At 36.4% G+C, this 23544-nt stretch overlaps 1 protein-coding gene across 1 annotated transcript; it reads left to right on the plus strand.

Moving 5' to 3' along the window:
- Window positions 1-1338: 1338 nt before the first annotated feature.
- Window positions 1339-21802, plus strand: LOC102473781 (lipase member J-like). Its single transcript, XM_027771514.1, has 9 exons — window positions 1339-1492; window positions 5337-5535; window positions 5880-5989; window positions 6500-6636; window positions 8429-8572; window positions 11801-11872; window positions 13308-13385; window positions 14083-14257; window positions 21675-21802. Exons 1-9 carry the CDS (start codon window positions 1339-1341, stop codon window positions 21800-21802), a joined length of 1197 nt encoding a protein of 398 aa, XP_027627315.1.
- The last annotated feature ends 1742 nt before the right edge of the window (window positions 21803-23544 follow it).

The following is a 23544-nucleotide window of genomic DNA, read 5'->3' on the forward strand; positions in this document are numbered from 1 at the left end:
GGAAAGTCTTCCGTTTTGCATTGTTAACTATGTTAACTGTGGGTTTGTTTGTTTTGTTTTAAAATGGCTTTCATTGGGTAAAAGAAGTTTTCTTCTATTCCTAGTTTGCTGAGTGTTTTTATCATATATTTTGAATTTGTTTAGGTAGTTTCCCCCTCATTTCATGTCCCGGTCTGGACATTAAATTATGTTACTATTTACACATGTTTAGAAGCGAAGAGGTGGAGCAGCTCCATATTTGCCCATCTTGGAAGTTTAGAATTTGGAAATGTAATCGTTCATGATACTGCAATGCTTTCTAATCCTCTCACCTAGCCAGGATCTGAAGTATGTGCAGCTGCAGTCAGTCTGCTCAGATTGACCAAGATCCAAACCCAGGTCCTCCAGTGCTTCCAGCATTCTGCAGCAGCACTGCCATCCCCTATACCACTGGGGCTGGACTGATCCTCACATTTGGTAGACTAAGTTGAGCAAATATCAGAGAACTATCTGACAGATCAATGTCACTTAGTACTGGTCTGTACTTAAACCTGAATGTGTGATGTGTCCTATATTTAGATTTTAGTAAATTTGATTATTTTGAAATCAGCTGTAGCACAAACAAGAATGCCTAAGCTTCACTGGCTACAGAGCTGTGCCCGATGATGCCAATAAACTTATACACACAAACACAAGGCAACATGAATATTTCAATCAATTTGGTTTAAGTTTTGAAATAAATGTTATTCAATATTTATTGAATATCCTCAATGTCAGCCTATGCGGTTTATTTTATTAAAATTTAATGTTCAAATAACCAGAAAGATAGGTGTTATTATAATCCTCATTTTATTGAAGATACTGAGGCAAAGCTAGGCAATGTGGCTAGAAGGGAAAAGCTAAAGTTTGAATGCAACTTTCGGGTCATTGGAAAAGTTATGACATAATTTTTGCATAGAAAAACAGAAAAAATATAGCATAACTTTTCAAACAACTCAATAGTTAATTTCAGAACTTAGGCTCTTAACTATTTGCCATGTTTTATTGCTACTTTTAGAACTTTGATTTTACTAATATTTCTAATATCACTTTGAAAAATTAATTTCTAGCAACTTTATACCATGCAGGGGAAATACAAATGTGGAAGGTCTTAATAATAGTGTGCTTGACACCTCTATATGGAAGAACCTATCATTTCACTGGATATCAAAGACCTCTGAATCCTGAAGCCTGGCTGAAAACTGTAAGTTACTACCTCAGTAAAGTATAGGTAATTATTGTATGATAAAACACATTTTTGCTATAATGTAACAGTTTAGTAAAATGTCAAAATTCATTTGTTGAGTATATTTTAAAGTTATGGTTCAAGTAATTTTTCCTTCTTCTGTACTTAAGGGTGAGATGATTTCCTACTGGGATTACCCAAGTGAAGAATATGAGGTTGTGACTGAAGATGGCTATATCTTGGGAGTCAACAGGATTCCTCATGGGAAAATAAAATCTAATAATTCCGGTTGGTGTCTCCAAAAATGCTATTCCACCTAAAGTGTCTTCTTAAAAGAGAAAAGCATAGTTGACTTCCATTTGTCTTTCAAATACAGATGAAACATTCTTCTCATTAGAGAAAGACCCAGGACAGAGACCAATAGATGGCATAATATTTACGTTGTTGGACTCCCATGTACTCAACTGTGGTTCAAGTCCTGGACCCGGCGGCTTAAAAAATTATGCCGGGAGCTTGTGTGTGCATGCCCAAAATCCCAAGAGGAGAATGGAGAAGAAGACATTGTGCTGTGGTCATACCCCCGGGGGGTGATTTTTCACCTTGTCTCTCTGTCTCTCCAGCAAGTACATGTACTCTACATAAAAAAATCTCTCTCTAAATAAAGAAGACCCAGGGCCATGTCCCCATTCTCCTCAAGTCTGGCCAGAATACCTTACTTTTGGTCTTATATGAAACCCTATACATGTATCTATCTCTAAGAGTTTTGACTAGTGTGCCTATATCAAGTCTATTTCTCCAGATAAATAGAACCAATACAATATATAGAAACAAATTGATTCTTCAGAATTAGCTCATACAGTACGGAGGCTGAGAATTCTCCCAATCTTCTCTCCAAAACTGAAACTCAGGAAAGCTGGTGGTCATAATTCTTGTCTAAGTCTGAAGTCTGAGTTATGAGAGTTGCTGGTATAGAAGCCAGTCTGAACACAAGAGAAAGTCAATGTTCCAGCTCATTAGGCAGGCAGAAAGTGAAGTGAATTCCTTCTTCCTCTACCTCTTTTTCTATTCAGGCCCTCAACAGATTAGATGATGCCCATCTACCCAGGGAGGGCAATGTCCTCACTTTGTCCACCAATTCAAATGCTAATCTTACCTAGAAACACCTTCAGGGACACCCAGATATAATATTTAATATGGGCAACCTATAGGAAGTTAAGCTGACACATAAAATTAAGCATCACATTACCCTTAAAGGACACTTGAAAGGATCTTTAATTGCATACTACTGAACATATCTTAAGGGTATAATGCAAGTTTTTGTTATTATCTTAATACTTGGAATAATATATTCTAGTGCATATTAAAAATATTGACTTTAAAATAAGACTAACAACACTCTTTTCTTTTTTTTTCAAAATGTATTTATTATTACTATTTTTTTTTTAATTTGATGAGAGAGAGAGAGAGAGAAATAAGAAAGCAAGCCGCCAGGTCCAGGACTTGAACTGTGGTTGGCCTTGTGGGAGTTCAGCACCTCAACCACTGTAACACCTGCCGGCCCCAACAATACTCTTGTATGTATCTAATAGAATACACGCATTTTTGAAAATCGATAACACAATCACCATTGATATAGTATATATATGAATCATGGTTCTTATTAAGTATTGGAAGTTTTATATAATTATATTCTATCCTCTATTTTCATTAATATATTTTATTATTGAATAATTTTCTTTCTTTCTTTTTTTCTGTGTGTGTAAATTTTTTTATAGGGCACATGAACTTACTAGAGAGACAAAGAGAAAGAGAGAAATAACCTCCCAAGGGGGATGGCAGAGCTGCAATCCCTTCTCTATTCTCTTCTCAGAATTTAGGGCATGCACGCATATGCTCCCAACATGATTTTTAAGCCACCAGGTCTGGAACTTGAACTACAGAATCAACCATGTAGGATTTAGTTGCCTTAACTTCCATGCCAACTGCTGGCCCTAAATATTTTTTACTTTCTTACTCTATCTCCCTGAAACAAAATATAAATTTATACTAATGTTCAGTGTTTAAGGTCATAAAACTAATTTTTTAACATGTCTCGATTGCATCATAATTATAATGATTGTTAATGTATTTTTCATTAAAACCATATGTTTTATAAATAATTATTTAAAATAATGGAAAAAGTCTCTTACTGAGAATGGTGGGTCTTTATTTGATTAATTCATGAATCTGTGATCACATATACTTTATTGCTTGAATACAATAGTACTCAGTTTACATATCAGTAAAAGAAGAAAATGTATTGAGACATAAGGTTTACAAAAACTTACAAATTTATATTGCTATTTTAGAAGTTTCCTATTTATAAAAATATGACATCTTCCTTTTCTCTGTGAATTTAATAAGTACCTGATTAAGATTATTATTACTATTAAAGCTGTTGCCATAAAGAGCATGCACTTGCTGGAGAGAGTCAGAGGGAGGGAAAATGAGAAATCACTCTCCCTGAGGGTTAGGGGTGGACACTCTGTAGTCCGTTCTCCTCCTTTCTCCTCTTGGGATTTTGGGCATGCACACACACATGCCCAGAGAACTTTTCAAGTCACAGGGTCTGGAGCTTTAACTGGTGTCAACTATGTGGGAATCCAGCAACTTAACCACCACAAACCACCACACCACCTACTGGCCTAATAAAAATTCTTATTACTTTTTAAAGATTTATTTATTCATTTTAATTTGACCACAGAGAGAGAGAGAGAGATAGACAGAGAGAATGAAAGTAAGAAAGCAAACTGCCAGGTCTGAGATTTAAACCGTGGTTGACCATGTGGGAGTCTAGTGCCTTAACTACCATGCTACCTGCTGGCCCCATAAAAATTATTTTTAAAAATACAGAAGTGAAAAATGGCAATAAGTAGACATATGCTCTTATAAAAAGAAAATAAGATTTTTCAGTACCTGTTACAAGTATATTTTTTGTCAGAGGGTGTATGTGTACAACAGAGAGAACGAGAAAGTACCTCCCAATGAGGTTTGGTCAAGCCACAATCTCTTTGCTCCACTTCTTCATTCTGTCTGGATTTTGGGCACATACAAGCATGTGTACGACGTGTTTTCGAGCCATTAGGTCCAGAATTTAAACTGCAGTCAGACGTGAGGATCCAATTCCCAATGTACAACACTTAACCACTGGACTATAGGGCCAGATCTCCATTATCATTTAACAATAGTGGCGGAAATTTATTTTTTTCCACATAAAATTTCATTTATTTACTGTTTCACAACATCTAGTTCAAAAAGTCTTACATGACATATTTTCTTCTTTTTTGCTTTACGGGAGTTGTGTTATTTCCAATGCAGAAAGATTTTTCCCATTATCCATTTGTTGTAGAATAAATGTTGAAGAAAATATAGAACCAAACTTACATCAGATCAATATTCTTTGTTCAGTCAAAAAATGTTAATCTTTTGGATGTAAATTCAGAACTTTATACAGCTTGCTTCTTGAAATCATGTGAACTGTACACTTGGAACAAACTGAGAAATAGCTGGGGCCAGCAATAGACTTAAAAATTTCTTTCAGGGTCCAACAGGTAACATGGTGTTTAAGGTGCTGGACTCCCACATGGCCAACAGCAGTTTGAATCCTGGACCTGGAGACTGGCTTTCTCCCTTTCCTTCTCTCTCTGTCACTGTTTCTCTCTGGTGAACACACATGCCCTATAGCAAATTAAAATAGTAATAATAATAATATTAAGTCGTTGGGAGAGTCATGATGCATTTGTGCATAGAAAAATACGTCATGACTACTGACGATCTAATAAATAAAATAAAATAAATAATCCTTTAAAAAATTCTTTAATTGTAATTCTGTGATTTCCGGGTCATGTGTGCTTCATGCATCAATGCCATCTTGTAGGCATGATTATTGAAACTGAGGACATTTTAAAAAATGTGTATATTTATACCTGAGATTACTTATCAAAGTCCTAAAAAGCTATTATTCTATTTATGTTTTCATAGCAGGTTAGATTGCGTGGCAGGCAAAATAGTTCAAATTTTCTCTTTTCTTTAGAATAAAACAGCAATATTGTAAGGGCACTCTTACTCATAATTTCCTTTATTTCCCTTTCAGCTCTGAGGCCTGTGGTGTTTTTAATGCATGGCTTTCTTACATCTGCCAGTTGCTGGGTTTCCAACCTGCCCAGCAACAGCCTGGCTTTTATTCTGGCAGATGCTGGTTATGACGTGTGGATGGGGAACGTCAGAGGAAACACATATTCTCGAAAGCACATACACCTATCACCAGAGTCAAAAGAATTCTGGAGCTTCAGGTACAATAGAATGACACATCATTTTGATTTATACACGTGGTTTGTACAGTTCCTCTTGTTGCTAATTTTAAAATAGATATTTCAACCAAAATACTTTGATTTTATAGACTGTCAAATCATAGTAAATATATTAATGCAATGTAATCCCACTATACAAAATATTCAGTGTTACTTTAAGACAGAACTTCGAGGTTTCAGAAGACAAATGCAATGCAGAATAGAAATCTACAGGTATACTGCGATTTTAAAAATATTGAAAAAAATAATGTACTTGCTCATCTGTCTAAATACCATGTATATAAGGTAAACTGTAGGTTGACTTATTTTGCTTTAAATTCTCATAGTTTTGATGAAATGGCAAAATATGATCTCCCGGCTTTAATCAACTTTATTGTAAAGCAAACTGGACAGGAACAGATATATTATGCGGCACATTCTCAAGGCAACATTATTGGTATGTTTAGACTCTTAATCTTTGTGGTAAGCTTGCCCATTACTTGAATTTTTTTGTGTTTATGGCAGAGGTAAGAACATTGGTTTGGGGGAGTCAAAATAGAGACAATGATAATAGAATATCAGCTGATCTGAAATTTCAAATAAACCTAGATTTGAAGGATGAAAGAGTCATGCCCCAAATACTTATGAATACAAATGTAATCTCAGAGTTTTTAGGATGGCAAATAATGTAAAGCAACATGAATGGTCAACTGTGAGGGAATAGGTAATAAAAAAGATTTACTGTCTTATGAATCATCAAAATAGTTTTTAGAAAAATAAGCATGATTTATTATGAGTGAAATGTAGAATGCAGAGACAAGTTCTCATTACAAAAATCTTATACATATGTTTAAGTTTACTGAACTTAAATTTCTTATATAATCCTTACTAATGTAGATAATTTATATATTAATAGTCATTAGCACATAAAAATAATTTTAATAGGGTGTTTTTTATTTTATTTCAGCATTCATAGCATTTTCTACCATTCCAAAGTTGGCTCAACGAATAAAAACCTTTTTTGCATTAGCTCCAGGCTTCTACTTTAGACACATAAGAAGTGCTCTAAGAATACTTTTACAGCTTCCTACAGTATTACTTGAGGTATGCATGCCATCTCTCTCATTAATATTGTTGAGAACACATATCATCTATACATGTAACATTTTTCAACTCTGTCAATTAGAATAAATTTGTTAGGCATGTAAACAAAGTAGGAATGTGTAATGGAAATAGTTCAACTCAATTCACCCAGGGTATATGCTCAACTTTGTTAGTAATTGGCTGTTTAAACTTGAATATGTTATTTAACCACTTCTAGCTTCAGTTTCTTTATTTATAAACAGAGATTTATTCAAACCAATCTAACTCTATAAGCTATTATTCTTACCTCCAATAGTCAAATGAGTGCCCCCTTTTTTGAAAGTTCTCTTATTTGAATATAGAAAATCAGAAATGTACTCTTAAAATGAACTCATATAACTTCACTTCTGTGTATTTCAAAAAACAGTTGCTTTCATTAGGCATCAAAAAAAATTACAGCAGTTTCTCTAAACATGGAAAATTTTTAATAGTTATTCAAGACTTCCCATTCCCAGTGTCATCTTATGTCAGCTTGTCAAATATTCTAGTGACTATTGGGAACCAGCAGTTAGCATAATGGCTATGTCGCTGGACTCCCACGTAGTCGACCGCGGTTCGTGTCCCGGACCCAGTGGCTTAAAACTCACGCAGGGCGCGTGTGCGTGTGTGCCCAAAATCCCGAGAGGAGAATGGAGGAGAAGGGATTGTGGTGTGACTATCCCCCCTGGGGGGTGATTTCTCGCTTTCTGTCTCTATGTCTCTCTCTGTCTGTCTGGCGAGCGCACGCGCCCTATAGCAAAAACCTCTCCCCCCCCCCAAAAAAAAAAACAACAGTAAAATAAATATTTTAGCGACTATTTACTTTTACTTTTAAGTAACAAAACTAAATAACTATTAGAAGAAATCCAGGAGCCTTATTTGATCACTTCAAAGGAACTTATCATATTGAATTTTCTAGATCAAATATACAAATATTTTAAAAGTCTTTAAAACAGTAAAATTAAATAAAATTAATCTGTACCCAATATCCAATGTTTTTAATTAATACTGCAGAATCAAACATGAAGCACAGAAAGCTATGGCTTATTGTTCCACACAAAAGGATTAAATTTGATCAGTGGCCCTAAAATTCCCATAAGTGAGAAATTGTGTCTTGGGTCAGCTCCAGAAAGGCTACTCAGTTTACAATGAACTGAAAGAATAGCATAAACATTTATCTCTTGCTAAAATGTACTTCAAATTCCAGTTCCACATATTGGGGGTGTAATTCCCTAGTGTCAGCTTTAGATTACAGCACTCCATAATATTCTATCTTAGACTAATGGAGAAAGACTTAGAATTTCTTGCTGCCACAGTGGCATTTGTGTGTGTGTGTGTGTGTGTGTGTGTACACTCTGTTAAACTGACTGTGCAAAAGACCATTAGCCTGAGGCTACCTTCTATTTTGAGTTCCTTCACAAGGAACTGTGCTCTGATTTGGTATATGAACATACTGAAACCTCACTTAAGAGTATAACAACCAGCCACAGTACAGCCAATCACATGCAGCTAGGTTGGTTTCAGTCACTGGCAGACAGCTCATCACACCAGGCCCAAATAAGGCGAATGCCCATCTGTACCTAGTTGAGTCAGTGTTCTACTTTTCTCCATGTCTGATCTCAAAATGCTTACAGCCCACACTGCTGGGTGGACCTCTCAGAGTACTGCCTAATTCAACAGTAATTCTGTGCTCAAGTAAACGTTGCTATTTGATTTCTCTAAGGTTTCTTCTTTTAAGAGTTCAAACAATATCTGTTTTCAAATGTATTTTCAGACTTTATTTTCTGGACAGGAAATCTTTCCAAAAAACATTTTAAATCAGATTGCTGCTGCAGTGTGTAACCACGATCCTATAGATGTTATCTGTGGCAAAATCAACTTTGCTCTGTTTGGATTTGATCCAGAAAGCTTAAACATGGTATGTGTACACAATAGGGTTGTTTTCCTGAAACTGATTACCTGAAAACTATTGTCAGTGTTTTCAACTTTACTAATTATACATCAAAACCTTCTCTGGCCTCAAATAACTACAGGGTCACTGCTACAGTTGGGATCATGGCTTGTCCCCCAAATTGTATGTTTGAGATTTGATTCCCACTGAAATGGAATTGGGAGGTGGAGACTAATGGGCACTGTCAGGTTTGTGAAGTTTAAGAGTTGAGGCCTGGTCAGAAGAGAGTTTACTACAAGGTCATCACTCTCAGTAATGGATTAATATCTTATAAGTTCCAGTGAGTTCTTACTTTTGTGAAAAAAGATTGGTTCATGAGAGAGTGATTTGTTATAGACAAAAGAGGCTACCCCTTGGTCTCTCTCTCTGTATGTGGCCACCACCCTTTCTTTTTCTGTCAGCCATGTTGTTACTAGGCTGGTTTGATGCCAGCCCTATGCCTTTAGTCATCAGGATGAGTCGAATGGACTTCTTTTTCTTCATTTCTGTTAGAAATGCAATAATGGGAGACCAACAGATGGGGGTAATGGTTACGTCACTGGACTCCCACATAGTTGACTGAGGTTTAAGTCCTGGACCCAGGAGCTTAAAACTCACCAGGCGCATGTGCACGCATATCCAAAATCCTGAGAGGAGACTGGAAGAGAAGGGATTGCAGTGTGGCAGTTCTCCCTAGGGAGTAATTTCTTGCTTTCTGTCTCTCTCTCTGGTGAGTGCACATACCCTATAGCAAAAATCTCTATTAAAAAAAAAAAAAAAGATAAAGCAATGCGATAGCAGACTAAAGCACTTTACCAATATAATCACAAAGAATATCAAATTAACATGAAATATATGCATGAAATAATATGGTCTCAATGTATGCTAAGAAAAATAAATGGTACTGGGCTGGCCCTATAGCTTACATGCTTCAGTACTGTGTGTTAGGAACAAGGTTCCATACAGCTGAGTATGGTTCAAGTATGACATGGCTATTTGAAAAATACAGGTGCATATGTGTGCCTGCCCCAAATCCTGAAGGAATGGAAAAATGGAGAAAAGGAGATTGCAGAGGACTATTCCCCATTGGGAGGGTACTTTCTCTCTCTCTCTCTTTCTTGGTCTCTACAAGCACACATACCCTCTGGCAACAAACAAAACAAAACAAAACAAAAGAACCAAACAATGATATTTAAGGAGAATTCTGAGGCCAGTTCCATAGCCTGTGGTAAAAGCCAAATTTTCATGTGTAAGCACGGTTGAAACCTTGACCCTCAAGATTTGAAAACCACATCAGGCACAGGTGCATGCATACATTAAATCCAGACAGGAATGGAGAAATGAAAGAGAATAGAATGCAACACGGACCCTTCTGAGCCTTGCAAAGTTCCGACATAGGACTGCGGGTAGATAAAACTTGCACCTTTTGAGTAAAGGGCCTGTTAGTGTTCCTGATTTCCTCTGCTCATTAAAAGTCTATGGAGAGAAAGACATCAATTAATCTCTCAAGTTAAGGTAATTGCAAAGCCACACTAATTACTATCCATCATTTTTTTTCCTTTTTTTTTTTTTTTTTTTTTTTGAGAGATTTTTGCTATAGGGCACGTGCACTCTCTGGAAGGACAGAGAGACAGAGAGACAGTGAGAAATCAACCCCCAAAGGGGATGGCCACACCACAATCCCTTCTCCAGTCTTCTTCCAACATTATGGACATGCATGCACATGTGCCCGGTATGAGTTTTAAGCTACCAGGTATGGGACTTGATCTGTAGTTGACTACATGGGAGTTCAACAACATAACCATTTTGCCATCTGCTGGTCCCAACTATCCATCATTTTCTTTACAATATCTTTGTTACACAGCTCAGTCCAAAAAAAGTCATTACACTTATGGTATAAGTATGGCATAGGAAAAAAGTTCAATATTTAATAAAAATGTCTGACTGGGGGCCAGCAAATGGCATGGTGGTTAAGGTGCTAGAATCCCAACCTGACCGACTGCAGGTGGACCTGGTGGCTTGCTTTCTCATTTTCCTGCTCTCTGTCTCTCTGATGAGCATATGTGTCCTATAGCAAATTAATAATAATAATAATAATAATAATAATAATAATAATAATATCACAATTAAAGAAATAATTCTTCTAAAAAATGTCTTGCTGTATATTTATAAATATAAAGACATCTTGCACTACCTTAGGATAAGCTGGACCAAAATGGTGTCATACAGATAAAGCAGTGTAACACTGTTAGCAGTGGGATCAAGGGAACACAAAAGAGACTTCACAGAACACCATGTATTTCAGCGAAATGCCTTTTACATGAACTTTCAATATTTCAAAACTATAATCAAATAAAATATAGTCTTTCTTTTTTGGGGGAGAGGTTTATTTTTTGCTACAGGGCGTGTGCACTTGCTAGAAAGAGAGAGACAAGGAGACCGAAAGCAAGAAATCACCCCGCAGGGGGTGATGGCCATGCCACAATCCCTTCTCCACCATTCTCCTCTCGGGATCTTGGGCACGCACGCACACGCGCCCAGCGTGAGTTTAAGCCACCGGATTTGGGACTCAAACGGTGATAGACCTACATGAGAGTCCAGCAACATGTATCCATTAAGCCAACTGCTGGTCCCAAAATATAGTCTTGATAAGATAATCAATTCTAAACTTTATAGTAAGTAATGTGATTAAATTCTGTTTTGATTGCCAGAGGGCACATGCAATCACCAGGAGGAGAGACACAGGGAGAAGGGGAGAGGGCAAACATACCCCCAGTGCATGTGGTCACACCTCAATCTTTTCCATTTCTCCATTCAAGATTTTGGGCACACACGTACATTTGCCAAACATGTTTTTCAAGCCGGCAGGGCTGAGAATGGAATAGGGACTACTGCTTAGCATTTAATCCCTACACTATGGGGCCAGCCCTCTGATAAAATAATTAATGCTTTCTCTGAATAAACACAGTGACCATAGGTTAGGTACTATCGGTCGTCCAAAAAGTCATGATGTATTTTTCTATGTAAAAATGCCTCATGACTTTTCTGATGATCCAATAGAATATGCAGTAAATTTAATTATTCGATTTACCAAAAGCTTATGTGTAGTTCTACTTGCTTATTGATTTGTTATAATTAGCATCCTATAACAATAGAATTTTTCATTTTGTTTTAAGCAACTGAGATGAAATTATGACTGTTAATATTTCTTTTTAGAGTCGAATTGATGTATATTTGTCACAGAACCCAGGAGGAACATCTCTTCAAAATCTTTTACATTACAAGCAGGTAAGGCTTTTCAAAAGCTTTGATCACATATTTTTAAAAAGTGTGTTTTAAAGTTTACAAATTTCAAATATGAAATATATGTTCAACATTATAGACAATATAACAAAATAGACAATAAACTAGAGTTAACAGTTTTCCAAATTTCCTCTACTAGTATATTGGTCCCTTGGAGAGAGGAGGTGAGAGGGTAGATGAGGACAATGAACAGTATCGAAGGGTGGAAAATAGTTTTCTCATGTCAGTAGAGAGATAATGCTTTTTAAAGTTGCTATAAAGCATATTTAGATTAGTACCTTATTTACAGAAATATGAATGAAAAGGTGAAATTACTCATATTAAAAAGGATTCCTCATAAATGCAAAAGGAGCACAGATTCTTTCAACAGAATATCTTCTCTATTTGTTGATAGTTAAATCCTGTAATATGAATTGTTCTAGGTCACTGAAAATTATATTTCAATCAAAAATTGATATAGAACAAAAGTTCAATGAAAACTATAAAAATTGAAATTTTCACAGTTGTTTTTATCTTCATTGTGCAACACAGACAGCTAAAATCATAGAAGGTTTAACTCAAAGCGTATTTTGATATCCAAATGTCCTTTCTCCTTGTCACCTGAGGCCTTTCGGTCATTAATGCAGACACAACAGTTGTTCAAGGTATTAAAAATAGGAAACTAGGACCAGCAGTTAGCGTAATGGCTATGTTGCTGGACTCCCACATAGTTAACTGCGGTTTGAGTCCTGGACCCGGTGGCTTAAATTCACGCCGGGCGCGTGTGCGTGCGTGCCCAAGATCCCAAGAGGAGAATGGAGGAGAAGGGATTGTGGCGTGGCCATCCCCCCTGGGGGGTCATTTCTCGCTTTCTATCTCTCTGTCTCTCTCTGTTTGTCTGGCGAGCACACGCGCCCTATAGCAAAAACCTCTCCAAAAAAAAAAAAAATAGGAAACTAAAATACAGGAATTTCACCAATTTCAAAGTAGTCAAATTGCACGAAGCCCATTTTACTCACAGGATACAAACATTTAGTCTCGGCCTCGACATTTTCTGCAGGATACTATGGGTATCAGAGCTAGCCTAAACACAAGAGAATCAACACCAGGAAAACTGAAAGACAGGCTACCATGGGAAAGCGCTGGTGATCTTCAGGTGCATTTTGACCTAACATGTACCTGCTCAGTGAAAATTAGATGTAATAAGACCACAGACGACATAGATCATCTTAATATATTACTTTACTTTAAACTGGAATAAACACTTATGGGTAAAATAAGATGAGAAAGTTAAATTTTCCCTATTAATGATATTTTTCTTTCTAGTTACAAATTTTATTTCCCATTTTAGAAGGTTTATGTAATTACTTTGTGTGGCTGCCTAAAATAAAGAACAAATTTTAAAGGCGTATTTTACTTGGACTTTTTTTCTTAATTTAAGGCATATCTAGAAATTAAGGAAGTACTTCGAGCTTATGATTTTGGAAGTCCTGCTCAGAACATGAAACATTATAACCAGGTAAATTTGAAGGGAATCAAGAGGAAAAGAAAGAAGTGAAACATTTAAGGGACATAAAAATGGAAAATTATCTATGGCTGATAACATATATGATATCTTTGACTGGACTAATAAACCGTGTATTCACGCTAGGAAAAGTTATTTTGCATGCTGTAATGATATACAGTGATTGAATATATTAAAAAATTAAATTAGGGAACCAGCAGTTAGCGTAATGGCTATGTTGCTGGACTCCCACGTAGTCGACCGCGGTTCGCGTCCTGGACCCGGTGGCTTAAAACTCACGCCAGGTGTGTGTGCGTGCGTACCCAAGATCCCGAGAGGATAATGGAGGAGAAGGGATTGCAGTGTGACCATCTCCTCCGGGGGGTGATTTCTCGCTTTCTGTCTCTATATCTCTCTCTGTGTGGCGAGCGCACGCGCCCTGTAGCGAAAACCTCTCCAAAAAAAAAAAAAAGAATTAAATTAAAAAAATAAAGTTGATTTTTTAAAGGACTCAGAAAGTTGCCACTAAATGTTTATATTTCAAATATTTCATATCTCATTTCTGTATCCATTTTACATTCTGTGTCTAGAGTACTTCGTGTTCAGAGAGACAGGAAATTCTACATTTGAAACATTTGCTTGCCATATTAGCTGATGTTACTTTTAGAGTGGACTTAGTGTAATTTTCTTTTCTCCTGTCACTTTCATTTAGCCCATTCCTCCCCAGTACAGTGTGAAGAACATGAAAGTGAGGACTGCAATATGGTATGGTCTACATGACAGTGTGACTTCTCCCCAAGATACTGAAAGCCTACTCACTCAAATACCTAACCTCATTTATAGTAAAAAATTACGTACATTCAATCATATAGATTTTATCTTTGGATGTAGAGCTCCTGTTGATATTTATTATGAAATCCTTCATATCATGAATAATTCTACATATGTATAAAAGTGTTCTGGATTTTATTCTGACTAAAATATATTTTTTTCAGGAGTAACCACACTGATTTCTTCTCTTTCACTACAGAATTAATAAAGATAAACATAATTTTTCTACTCCTTGAAAAGGATCTGTGAAAATAAGTCATTTTATTTCTTAACCATGCTGTTTCTATGATTTTAAGGATGCATCACAAATGTTCTCTACAAATTATTCTTTTGCAAAGTCAATCTTACAATCAAGTCAAGTTAATTCTACTGCAAATACCTCCAGTTTGTCTATTATCAATGTACTTGCTTTGTCAAGCCAACTCATATATTTCCCATTTCTCTCTCCACATTTATTTTTAGACGTGATTGTTCAGTTTCCCATGTATGTTAAATAATTTCAATAAAACTCCAATCTGATAATGTGATTCCATTATTTATTTATTCATTTATTTAATTTTAGAGAGATAATTTTGTTATAGCGTACATGTGCTCACCAGAGAGATAAAGAGAGATGGAGAGACAAAAAGTGAGAAATCACCCCCTTACTTTATGGCTCTTGGCCATACCACAATCCCTTCTCTTCCATCCTCCTGTCAGGATCTTGGGCACACATGCACATGTACCCAGTGAGAGTTTTAAGTCACTGGGTCAGGGACTGGAACCATGGTTGACTATGTCGGAGTCCAGTGACAACCATTATGCCATCTGCTGGTTCCAGCAATTCCATTATTTAAAACACTTTTGTGGCTTCCTATTTCACTTACAATGAAAACAAATTCTTTTTTATAATCTGGGTATCCTTGAAACTTTCAGAATCATATGGTTACCTGTGCATGTACATGCATGTGTGCATACGCACACCTTGAGGCAACAATTTTCGAAAATTTCAAGGACGTCTACCAACTTCCCTGATATTTGAACTATCTGGTAGTTTGAAGGCAGGAACACTTTGTTGGGGGAATAGTTAAGGTGAAAGAGCACTTTATTACTATAATATCATTGCTATAGTTATAGTCACTATATTATTATCATAACAGGTCACATATTAGTTTCAGTGTAGACAACTCAAAGATATTTCATTCTTAGCATAAAGTTTAATTATACTTTCAATTGATATATAATTGTTATACACAGAAATATAACTGTATAAAAAATTAATGACCTGCACACCAATATTTTAAAAGTCAATTTTACTGTGTATTTTCTAACTTAAAAATGATAAATAAATATGAAGTGGAAAGATACACTAGTAGATTAAAATTCAGAGATACCTCAACCAAATGCAGCAGGTGAGCCTTACGTGGATTTCGATTAGCACAAAAATCAACTGAAGCGGAAAAAAGAATGAGATAATTAAGATAATGTAAACAATTATTTTATATTTTATGATAATAAGAAATGTTGAAACAGTTCCTTTTTTTTTGAGATTTTTTTTTTTTTTTGCTGTAGGGCGCATGTGCTCGCCAGACAGAGAGAGACAGAGAGACAGAAAGCGAGAAATCACTCCCCAGGGGGGATGGCCATGCCACAATCCCTTCTCCTCCATTCTCCTCTCAGGATCTTGGGCACGCACGCACACGCACCTGGTGTGAGTTTTAAGCCACCAGGTCCAGGATACGAACCGCGGTCGACTACATGGGAGTCCATCAACATAGCCATTACGATAACGGCTGGTCCCAGAAATGTTAAAACAGTTTTAACATTTTATAGTCATGTGCTATAAAAAGTCTTTTTCTTTTAAAAATATATAATAGAATATTTACAGAAGAAAAGGTGTTTTTAGATTTACTTCAACATAATTTATTGCAGGAGTGAGTACTTGAAGGTAAAGAGGAAACAAAATCAGCCATGAGTTGATTGTTGTTATAGGTAATAATAGATATCCATCGTATTTACTTTTGCACGTGTTTTTTATTTTCCACAATAAAAGTTATTATTTTTAAAGGAGAAAACATTATATATTAAAAAATACCTTTATAATAGCATCAAAAATATAAAACACCTTGAAATATGGACCAGTAGGTGACATGAGATGGTTAAGGCATTGGATTCCACATGGGCAACAGCATGATTCAAGTCCTAAACCCAGCAGCTTGAAAAATAAGCCAGGTGCTTGTGGATGCAAGCCCAAAATCCCAAGAGGAGAATGGAGGAGAAGGGATTGTGGCACTGGCCATCCCCCTGAGGGATGATTTCTCACTTTCTCTTTCTCTGTATCTCTCTGGCCAGCACATGTGCCCTTTAGCAGACAACTAAAAAGTAAGAAAATAAAAAATAAAATACTTTGAAATAAAGCTAGAAAATATGTGTCCAACTTGTGTATTAAAAACTATAAAATATTATTTTGAGAAATTAAAAACAAGCTAAACCTGAGAAAAGATACGGCATTGTCATGATTTAAGACTTGGTATTGTTGACATCAGCTTTCCCCAAATTGAATTATACTCTTAATACTCTCCCAATTAAAATTCTAAATATTTTCTTACAGGCTGAGTCTAAACACACTTATTAGAATGGTCCAAATAAGTATGAGCGACAACAACTTGACTATATATGGAAAGACAAAACCCCTGCTAGTGGAAGTTATATAGTACAATCACTTTGAAGAATGGCTTGGAAATGTCTATTATAGCTAAATACGTATCTACCTTGAGACTCAGAAATTCAACTCCTAGGAATAAACAGAAATCAAAACCGTATTGACAATATTATACAATAGAAATAAACCAGATGCTATCAACAATAAAGTGAATATATACGGTGTAGGTTCTTAGAATGGAATATTCTTCCAAGGCAATGGCGTTGAATAACTGCATATATGACAACACAGAGAATCTTCAGCTATTGATAAAACTACTGCATTTCCATTTGTCTATTTTCCTATGGGCCAATAATTCCCCAGGCAGAATTATTAAAGGTTAGCAGAGGAAAGTGATATTAGGCATGCACTACTCCTATCCCAAATTCACAAACAGACATACATATTTGTGTGTGTAAACATTTGTCATGCCATTGCTACATGTAGGACCTTTTGTGGCTTCTATTGCTACTATTTGTTATGCCCTAGTAAATTATAATTATGAGGCTCCATAGGGATAAAATCTTAAAACCATAATTGAAAGAAGTGGCTGGAAAGAGGTTAAAATCCCTTTTAATTTTACTCGGCATATTTATGGGCTCTAATACAAAAGTTATGTGAATGTTGAAGTTAAACTAACAGTCTTTAAATAGTTTCTCCATTGAGGAGTTCCATCTGAGCATGTCAGAGTTAAGAAATCATTCTGCTATGAATAACGCATGGAGAAATCTGAAGGACAAGTGTTATCGTTAATCCCTTTGGCTAAAATTGAAGCTAAGTGAGAGATTTTCAGCAAAGTACTTTCGAGCTGAACTCAAGACCCTTTCATGGGTCAGAAAACAGATTTCTCACAAGCCTCTGACATCTTCCTCTCTCAGTTCATGGTCATATGCAAATGTCACCTTAAGGAGATTGGGTACAATGTGCACTACTCTATGCTGGTATCTGGGGCTTCTTGGATGAGACAACTCAGATCTTTAGGTGCTCTATAACCTGAAACCAGAGTTTCCTGCTCCTTTTTTCCACTGTTCATTATCTCAGAGATATCAATTCTCTCTTACACAGCAGATTTCCCCCTTAGAATTGGTAAGTGGGTGTAAGAAGATTCTGTATTCACTTAAGAGTAAGATTTCAACACAGATATTGGTGACATTTCATGGGGTTAGTATATTTTATTAGCTTTTATGGAAATATTTCTTTGCACAAATCACTGAAAACGTGAAGTGAACAATTATTTTAAAATTTATGTTAAAAAGTCCTGTTATTTCTCATTTCATTTTAATGATCGAAAATTATGCTAAAAATCATGTCGAATTTACATTAATGAAAAGAATACATGGACTGGCATGGATACTGAATTTGAGCTGTGAAATAATGCTTTCCTTGACTAAAAATGAAGATTTTCTGCAGAGACTTCTCCCTCCAGATTTATTTCTAGTGTGTAGGGCTATCTTTGTCTCTTTCATTTCATTTCTCTCTGTTTCTTTCTGTGTGTCCCTGTGTCTTTTAATTTAAAAAAAATTTTTTAAGGTAAAGTATTCTCTGGGTTCTCAAGCCCCTCCTTTATTGTGCTAATTTGTGTCTTTCCCCATTTCATTTAGGAAAGGCACAAACCCAGACCCATCCTGACATGGATACTAAACTTGAGCTGTAAAATATTGCTGTCGCTCACCGTGTGTGCATGCCACACAGTTTTTATATTTTGCTTTTAAAAATTAAAATCTAAAGTTTCTTTATTACCTTTTTTATTTTTTCTTTTATATTTTCTTCTTTCCTCTTCTCTAATTCTTTTCATTTTTTATTTATCTTTATCTCTTGGCTGCTCAGCCTCTGCACTCTGAATGTCTAGACATGTCTGAGTGAACAGGATTCAAACATCTCAATATGATTATGGTCAGAATATTTCTCTATTCCCTCTGAATCTGATACACAAAAAGTGAAAACAGAACAGAAGAGAGAATGCAGATCACCTCCTCCTGCACACCTGTGAACACTCAGATTGAACTTCAAGAATTAGGAAGAAATGCACCATCATCAGATAACTAGATATCACTACAGGGTCACCAGGAATATGGGAAAGCAAGAAAATACCTCTGCTCCAGGTGAAAAGAATAACTCCTCTTCATCCTCAGATAGTACAATGAAACCTATGGAAATGTCAGATAAAGAATTTAGAATATTCATAGTGACAAAGCTAACAGAGATGGAAGAGAAGAGAGACAACAAACTGCAAAAGAGGCAGGAGAAAGGAACTGATGAGTTTCAGAAGGTGAGGAAATCTTTGCAAGATCTAAAAGAGGAAATACGCACTATAAAAAAGAATCAAATGGACCAGTTAGAGATGAATTCTATGATACAGAGAGTCAAAACCTCCCTTAAAAATATTAAAAGCAGACTAGATTTTACAGAAAATCAAATCTCAGATGTAGAAGATAGAATCACTGGCTAGAAAAATCCACCACAAAGACTGAGAACATCACCCCCCAAAATTAGAATGATATACAAGAAATACTAGATACCATCAAACATCCAAATGTCCAGATAATTGGTATTCCAGAAGACAAAGAGATTCATAAGGGCATTGATAATGTATTCCATGAAATCCTGGAAGAAAACTTTCCAAACCTAGAGAGGCATTCAAAGATCCAGTCCCAAGAAATACAAAGGACCCCAAATAGAATCAACTCAAGAAGTTCTTCTCCAAGACACATTATAGCCAGATTGACCAAAACCACAGAGAAAGTCAAGATTCTAAGATTGCTAAGAGAGAAATGTCCAGTTACCTACAAAAAATATCCCATCAGGTGGACAGCGGACCTCTCATCAGAAACAATGCAAGTGAGGAAAGAATGGGAAAATATATTCAAAGTGTTAAGGGAAAAGCAATTTCAACCAAGAACACTACCCAGCAAGATTATCCTTCATATGGGAAGAAAAGACAAGAACATTCTCAGGTAAACCTGAAAGAATTTACCAACAGCAGACCAGATCTCCTAGAAGTTCTGAAGGGAGTGCTATGCCAGGAAAATTAAATACAGACACACAGAAATAAAGAGTTCAAAAACTAAGAAAATGGCAAACTTAATCATAGGGACAAGTCTGGAGTTGAATATTATATCCCAGAATTTAATCAGGAAAATTGGACAATAGAAGATAAAGTACATGAGACTCAACTGGTGAAATAGCATTTTATGACTTTTGACTGAAACATTGCTGATTTTCTTCTAGGCTTTGTTTTCTGGTTTTAAGAATTTTTGTCCTGTCTTGAGCTGCTGATAGGTTCATGTACCATCAGAGTATCTTCTCTTCTGTTTGTTGACAGACAATTAAATCTTTAATCCAGAGAGAACATATACTATGAATTGTTCTAGGTCATTGCAGATTATGTTTGATTCAAAAATCAGTATGAAAGAAAAATTCAGTAAAAACTATAAAAAAGGACATTTTCATAGCTATCTTCATTTATCTTCATTTTGCAACCTTAGAGTTAAAATAATAGAATATTATATTTAACTGTTTACTTTGAAATACAAGTGTCATTTCTACTGGTCATCTGAGGCCTGACAGTCAAAAATGAAGAAAGAATACTTGTTTAGAGTACTACAATATGAAACTAAAGGTCATAAGTTTCACCACTTTCAAAGTATTTAAATTGCATGAAGCCCATTTTGTATGTATAATATGAGCATTTATTCAGCCTAGACATTTTCTGCAGATACTCTGTAAATCTTACAACTGGACTTACAAACCAACACCATAAAACTGAAGGACAGGCTACCCCTGGAAAGCACTGGTGATCCTCATGTGTGTTTTGATCTAACTTGTACCTGGACAGGGAAAATTAAACTTAATAAGACCACAGAGGGACTAGACAGTCTCAGCATATTACTTTACCTTAGACTGGGACAAATGCTTGTGGGTAGAATAAGATGAGAAAGTTAAATTTTCCCTATTAATGGTATTTTTCCTTCTAGTTAAAATAGGAATTTCACTTCCCATTTTATTGTAGAAGGTTTATTGTAAGTCCTTTGTGTGGCCACCTCAAATAAAGAACAAAATTGAAAGGTCTAGCTTACTGTGGTTTTTTGTTTGTTTGATAATTTAAGCCATCTCTAGAAGCTAAGGAAATACTTCGAGCTTATGATTTTGGAAGTCTTGCTCAGAACATGAAATATTATAATCAGGTAAATTCTTTAATAATAACAATAATAGAGACCATCAGGTGGAGAAATGGTTAGGTCACTGTACTCCCATGTAGTCGACTGTGGTTCAAGTCCCGGACCTGGTGGCTTAAGACTCACACCAATTGCATGTGCATGTGTTCCCAGAATCCAGAGGGGTGACTGGAAAAGAAGAGATTGTGGTATGGCCATCCCCCTGGGGGGTGATTTCTCCTTTCTGTCTCTCTGTCTCTCCAGCGAGTGCATGTTCCCTATAGCAAACATCTATCTCTTCTAAAAAAATAAAATAACATTAATAAAAGCTAATTTCTAAATGGCACAGAAAGTTGCCACTAGATGTTTATACTCAAACCATTTTGCATTTCATTGCTGTAGCCATTTTCTATTCTACGTGAGACTACAAATACAGTCCAACACAGATGGCAGCCAACAGACATTTACATAGGCTTGGCAGGCACAGCACAGTGACAGCTCCTTCTGATTCCCTGAGAGTACTTTTGTGTTTTAAGGGACAGAAAATTCTACATTTGGAACATTAATCTATCACATTATCTAATGCTGCTTTTGAAGTGGACTGAAGTGTAACATTCTTTTCCTCTGTTATTTCTCTAGCCTGTTCCTCCCCACTACAATGTGAAGAACATGAAAGTGAGACTACAATGTGGAATGGTCTGCAGGACCACATAGCTAACCCCATGGGTGTCCAACCCCTGCTCGCTCAAATACCTCACCTCATTTAGAGAAGCACGCTGCCTTCATTCAATCACATCAATCTTGTCTTGGGATATACTAAAGCTACTGATATTTATTATGGAATCCTTCATATCATGAAGAATACTCCATAAGGTACAAGTGTTCTGAATTTTATTCTTCTCAAAAACTTTTTTACTTCAAGAGTAACCATTTCTCAATTTCTTCTCTTTCACAGCTGGATTAGTAAAAGTAATCATAATTTTTTGGTTCTTGAAATTGAACAATGGAAATAAGTCATTGCATTCTGGAATATAATGACTTTCTGCATTTCTGCAATTTTTAGGACTCCTCATATATGTTCTCAATTTGTTTCTGCCAAAACCAATCTATCATTAAAGTAATGTTCATTCTACTTCAAAATAACTCCAATTTGTCTTTCTTATCAAAGGAGCCAGTTAACAGAAGGGATTGCGGCATGGCCATCCCCCTTGGGGGGGTGACTTCTCACTTTCTGTCTCTGTGTCTCTGTCTGGGGAACGCATGCGCCCTATAGCAAAAACCTCTCCAAACAAACAAAAAAAATTTAGTTCTTCTTTTCACTTAAAGATTTTTTTTAAAAATGAATTATTTCATTTAACTTTATTTATTTGTTTATTTTAATTTGACCGGAGAGGGACAGAGTAAAAGAGAGAATGGGAAAGTAAGACAGCAAATCGCCAGGTCCAGGACTCAAACTGCGGTGAGTAATGTGGGAGTCCAACTCCCTGTACCTCCACACCACCTGCCGGCCCCACTTAATTTTTATAATTATAATTTTTTTTTTTTAAGATTTTTACCGCAGGGCATGTGTGCTTGCAGGAGAAAGACAGGGGGAAATTGAGAAATCATCCTCCAGGGGGCTGGGGGCGGGGGGAGTGGGGTGTGGAAACTCAAACTGCGGTGAGTAATGTGGGAGTCCAACTCCCTGTACCTCCACACCACCTGCCGGCCCCACTTAATTTTTATAATTATAATTTTTTTTTTTTAAGATTTTTACCGCAGGGCATGTGTGCTTGCAGGAGAAAGACAGGGGGAAATTGAGAAATCATCCTCCAGGGGGCTGGGGGCGGGGGGAGTGGGGTGTGGAAGTCCACACTGCAGTCCCTTCTCCTCCATTCTCCTCTTAGGATTTTGGGCACACACACACACACACACACACACACACACACACACTCAGCATGATTTTCAAACTGCCAGGTCCAGTACTAAGCCATGGTCAGCCATGTGAAAGTTCAGTGCCTTAACCACTATGCCACCTGCGGGTCCCCCTGTTTATTTTCTCATGGGCATTCTTGTTATCCATTCATCTTCTTTGGTGAAATCTATGTTTAAACTATTTGCTCTTTTTTTGAATGGGTTGTTCATTTTCTTTTTATTGAGGTTTGAAGATTTTTTTTATTATTTATGGGATTAAGTTACATAACTATTTTTGCGGAAATATTTGTGTAAACATTTTCTCTCTGTCTTTGGCTTGTAGTTTTATTTTCTTAACAATGCCTTTGAAGAAGAGAAAGTTTTAAGTTTAAAAAGGGTCTTCAGGGACCAGCAGATGGCGTAATGGTTACTGGATTCTCATGTAATTGACCACAGTTCGAGTCCTGGACCTGGAGGCTTAAAATTCATGCCGGACATGTGTGTGTGTGTGTGTGTGTGTGTGTGTGTGTGTGTGTGTGTGTGCATAGCCAAGATCCCAAGAAGAGAGTGGAGAAGAAGGGATTGTGGCACAGCTATTCCCCCGCCCCCCGGGGGT

This window comes from Tupaia chinensis, unplaced genomic scaffold (assembly GCF_000334495.1).
Source record: "Tupaia chinensis unplaced genomic scaffold, TupChi_1.0 Scaffold000217_1, whole genome shotgun sequence".
NCBI classification, from domain to species: domain Eukaryota; kingdom Metazoa; phylum Chordata; class Mammalia; order Scandentia; family Tupaiidae; genus Tupaia; species Tupaia belangeri.